Source organism: Pseudorasbora parva, chromosome 12 (genome assembly GCF_024679245.1).
Source record: "Pseudorasbora parva isolate DD20220531a chromosome 12, ASM2467924v1, whole genome shotgun sequence".
Classification (NCBI taxonomy): Eukaryota; Metazoa; Chordata; class Actinopteri; order Cypriniformes; family Gobionidae; genus Pseudorasbora; species Pseudorasbora parva.
In genome coordinates, this window is record NC_090183.1 from 1610001 (window position 1) to 1615000 (window position 5000).

Below are 5000 nucleotides of genomic sequence, written 5' to 3' on the forward strand. Positions count from 1 at the left end.
GGTTATGATCTGTAATGTCTGCAGTACCCTGAGCATGCCTGAGTTCTGCAAGGGGAGCGACAGGTGCCTGATGTCCCGCTGAACCACACCGACCTACACACACAAGAGACACACACATTACAACACAGCCAAATATACACCCATCAGGCATAACATTATGACCTAATATTGTGTTGGTCCTCCTTTTGCTGACCCGTCGAGGCATGGACTCCATTAGACCCGTAAAGGTGCACTGTGGTATCTGGCACCAATATGTTAGCAGCAGATCCTTTTAGTCCTGTAAGTTGTGAGGTGGGGCCATCATGGATCGGACTTGTTTGTTCAGCTCTTCCCACAGATGCTCGATTGGATTGAGATCTGGGGAATCTGGAGGCCAAGTCGACGCCTCAAACTGGTTGTTGTGCTCCTCAAACCATTCCTGAAGCATTTGTGCTTTGTGTCAGGAGCATTATCCTGCTGGAAGAGCCACAGCCACCAGAATACCGTTTCCATCAAAGGCTGAACATGGTCTCAGCAATGCTTAGGTAGGTGGAGCGTGTCAAAGTAACATCCACATGGATGGAGGACCCAAGGTTTCCCAGCAGAACATTGGCCAAAGCATCACACTGCCTCCGCCGGCTCGCCTTCTTCCCATAGTGCATCCTGGGGCCATGTGTTCCCCAGGTAAGCCACACACACACACCCGGCCATCCTCGTGATGTAAAAAAACACGTGATTCCTCAGACCAGGCCACCTTCTTCCATTGCTCCGTGGTCCAGTTCTGATGCTCACGTGCCACTGTTGGTGCTTTCGGCGGGGTCAGGGGTCAGGGGGCCTAATATATCCCACCCACTAACAGGAGCCGTGATGAAGAGATCATCAGTGTTTTTCATAATGTTATGCCTGATCGGTGTATAATTTGTTTAATTAGAGTGAGGGATAATGCATGACTGGATGTCTCTGATTGGTCGATGGTGGTGCGGTTCCGGGATCTGATTGGCCACTCACCTTGCTTTGGTTGCTGTCGCTCTCGCGGGCGCGGCGGGGAGGTTTCCACGAGCGCTCCTTGGTAACGGTGTTGACGTAGTAACAGCGTCCGCTGCCGGGGTCGCGGTACTGATCCCACAGCTGCAGCGTCTGGAGGGGCAGTTGCCCCGGAAACGGCTTCGGCGGCTCCGCCCACTGCCGTCTCCCCTGCTCTGACAGAGAACTCTGGGAAATGTAGGCTGAGGACGAGAGCTGAGGAGAGGAAACATTAGAGAGAAATATGACAGATATTACACAGAAAATGCAGCACGCGTGTGATGCTATGAACTCTATAATATTTGAATTAGCCTTTATTATTATATTTAAGTTTTCATTTTCATTTTTGTATTTTTGTTTTTAATTGTATAATATTTTATATAGTAAATATATGCACACTGATATTTATTTATAAATTATTAAGTATAAAGTGTATAGAAATTTTACAAACATATATACTGTAAGTATACTGTATACATATATTTACACACATACACACACACACACACATTTATTTCTGTATAGTTTCTGTATAGTTAAAATTAGAGAACTAGAAAACTGAAAAAAGTTTACATTTTTCATCTAATATTTTATATTTTTCAATTAACAACGATTTTTTAAATGTACAAAATGTAAGATTTTTTTGTTTTCTTATTTTTAACAATATTAATACGTATTTATTTACTTGTTTCTAATTTCTAATTTTAGTTTGTTTATTTAATATTTTATTTATTTTAGAAATGTTTTGTATCCCCAACATTGATCGTTAAAACTTTCACATTTCTAATTTCAGTTTTAATATTTTTTGTACTTCAGTAATGAAAATTAAAAACTAGAAAACTGAAATAAGTTTGTTTTTCATCAAAATTTTTTTTTAATTTCAGCTCTTCAATCATCAATGATTTTTAAAATCTTAAAGTCCATTTTTTAATCATTTTAATAACTGTAATATTAAAATTAATAGTTAACTTTCAGTTTTCTTATTTCAGTTTTAGTTTGAACATTTTTAGTATTTCAGTGACAAAGGTATATTTTATTATAAAAATATAATTGTAATTGTATAATATTGTAAAAAATATTAAATAAGATCTAATATTTCATTTCAGCTTAAACTATTATTAATAGAACAATAACAACACTGGTTCACAGAGGAAGTTGAGCATTACCGGTGACGTCATTTTAGTTGTTTATTTCAGACTCGACCAATCACATGATGCGAAATCAGTTCAAAAAGTCATAATGGCTGATGTTTTGGTGAATGCAGGCGTGATTTCTAATATGTGTGATTTGTGTAGACTGATTAGAGCATGTTTAAAAATGTACCGAGGTGAACTTCAGAGTGCATTTTGGGACGCATGTGTGTGTGTGTGTGTGTGTGGTTATAGACGTACTCTTCACAAAGTAAGAAAACAGCTTGAAGCCACAACCGTCAAGAGGAAGTGGCCTAAAACACAGACACACACAACTATATGAACAATACAGAGAAGGAAGATAAACCATTAGAAGCCACCGAACAATAAATCAGGGCGAATGTAAAAGGTTTGCTGATGTCATTGCATGCACTTTAGGCCAGACGGTGTTGGAGTGCACTTAAAAGCTTTGGCCGGCGGATTAGGGTCTGTTTGTGCTGTAAATCTCCAGTGGAGATGCTGCATATGGAGGCATGTTTAACGGTGTAGATCAGGATTATATAACTCTATGTCTCTATGATGCCATATGGCGAGACCAGAGTCATCTGCAGGTGTCTCTCGCTCGGACTTCTGCATGACTAGCCCTGCGTCCCAATTCGCCTACTATCCATACTAAATAGTACTCGAAAATAGTATTAGTATGTCCCAAATCGCAGTATGTTGAAAAGAGTATGCCAAAGACACCCGGATGGTTTACTATTTCCGGTCAGAATTCGAAGGGCGGATCGATGCGCAGCTGATATTACCCACAACCCATTGCGAGTAGGACGAGGATTAGAACTACAAACGCTGGTAAAAAAAGTGTTAAAAAACTACAAACATGATGGATGTGCGAGTCTGACGGTTAAGTTGAGAGGTTCAGATAAAGGGGTTTGAGTGATCAATTATCAGTATTTAACCTGACATTTATTCAGTGTTGTCACATTATATTTCACCGGCAGCAGCATTGTGAACTTTTGTAATGATACATTTGGCCATTAACTTTTAAATGCATCATTATATTTAAACTGCAAACATGAGGAGAGTCTCTGCATTATATCCCACACATGGCGGCTACATTTCTCTCCGATACAGAAGGAGATTAAACTGAATGTGGAGGATGTGAACTAAGGAACAAATGTGAAGCCCCAGTAAAAACTTTTGTCCCCTTGCTTCTTTCTTCTTTCCTGAGAGCATTCCAACATGATACCAGTGTAATTTATTACTGTAAAACCAATGAAGCTGTGCCTATTTCAGGGCTCTTGGTTAATGGTTTGCTTTACTTTTTGGAAGATTTAGAAACCTTTCCTAAGCAACAGAAGATCTAAATATCATCACCAGTAATGATATTTTATGTGTGCTGCACTATATATATATATATACATACAGTGAGGAAAATAAGTATTTGAACACCCTGCTATTTTGCAAGTTGTCCCACTTAGAAATCATGGAGGGGTCTGGAATTGTCGTCGTAGGTGCATGACCACTGTGAGAGACATAATCTAAAAAAAAATCCAGAAATCACAATGTATGATTTTTTTAACCTATTTATTTGTGATACAGCTGAAAACAAGTATTTGAACACCTGAGAAAATCAATGTTAATATTTGGTACAGTAGCCTTTTGTTTGCAATTACAGAGGTCAAACGTTTCCTGTCGTTTTTCACAGCAGGAGGGATTTTGGCCGACTCCTCCACACAGATCTTCTCTAGATCCGTCAGGTTTCTGGCCTGTCGATGAGAAACACAGAGTTTGAGGTCCTCCAAAGATTCTCTATTGGGTTTCGGTCTGGAGACTAGCTAGGCTACGCCAGAACCTTGATATGCGTCTGACAGAGCCACGCCTTGGTTATCCTGGCTGTGCTTCGGGTCATTGTCATGTTGGAAGACCCAGCCTCGACCCATCTTCAATGCTCTAACTGAGGGAAGGAGGTTTATCCCCAAAATCTCCCAATAGATGGCCCCGGTCATCCTCTCCTTAATACAGTGCAGTCGCCCTGTCCCATGTGCAGAAAACACCCCCACAGCATGATGCTGCCACCCCCATGCTTCACAGTAGGGATGGTACTCATTAAAATTCTTCCTCTAAACACAATTAGTGGAATTAGGACCAAAAAGTTCTGTTTTGGTCTCATCTGACCACATGACTTTCTCCCATGACTCCTCTGGATCATCCAAATGGTCATTGGCAAACTTAAGACGGGCCTGGACATGTGCTGGTTTAATGGGAACCTTCCATGCCATGCACGATTTCAAACCATGACGTCTTAGTGTATTACCAACAGTAACCTTGGAAACGATGGTCCCAGCTCTTTTCAGGTCATTGACCAGCTCCTCCGTGTAGTTTGGGATGATTTCTCACCTTAGGATCATTGAGACCCACGAGGTGAGATCTGGCATGGAGCCCCAGTCCGAGGGAGATTGACAGTCATGTTTAGCTTCTTCCATTTTCTAATGATTGCTCCAACAGTGGACCATTTTTCACCAAGCTGCTTGGTATCTTCCCCGTAGCCCTTTCCAGTCTTGTGGAGGTGCACAATTTTGTCTCTAGTGTCTTTGGACAGCTCTGTGGTCTTGGCCATGTTAGTAGTTGGACTCTTACTGATTGTATGGGGTGGACAGGTGTCTTTATGCAGCTAACGACCTCAAACAGGTGCATCTAATGTAGGATAATAAATGGAGTGGAGGTGGACATCTTAAAGGCAGACTTACAGCTCTTTGAGGGTCAGAATTCTAGCTGATAGACAGGAGTTCAAATATATATATAATAAGTCTTGATGAAAAGTAACTTATGCTGCCTTCACATGCTATTGGAATTATCGTAAATACG

The 5000-nt window shown here is 40.9% G+C and overlaps 1 protein-coding gene across 5 annotated transcripts in view; it reads right to left on the minus strand.

Moving 5' to 3' along the window:
* The window catches only part of arhgap9 (Rho GTPase activating protein 9), a 48729-nt gene that overhangs the window by 25659 nt on the left and 18070 nt on the right, over positions 1-5000 (minus strand). For 4 of the 5 annotated variants that reach the window (XM_067458716.1, XM_067458718.1, XM_067458715.1 and 1 more), the window contains exons 4-5: positions 988-1218; positions 28-93 (exon numbers count right to left, since the gene is read on the minus strand). In XM_067458716.1, the coding sequence (XP_067314817.1) occupies positions 28-93; positions 988-1218 (297 nt within the window). The remainder of the gene's footprint in view (positions 1-27; positions 94-987; positions 1219-5000) is intronic. The other variant, XM_067458719.1, reaches the window with a different exon arrangement.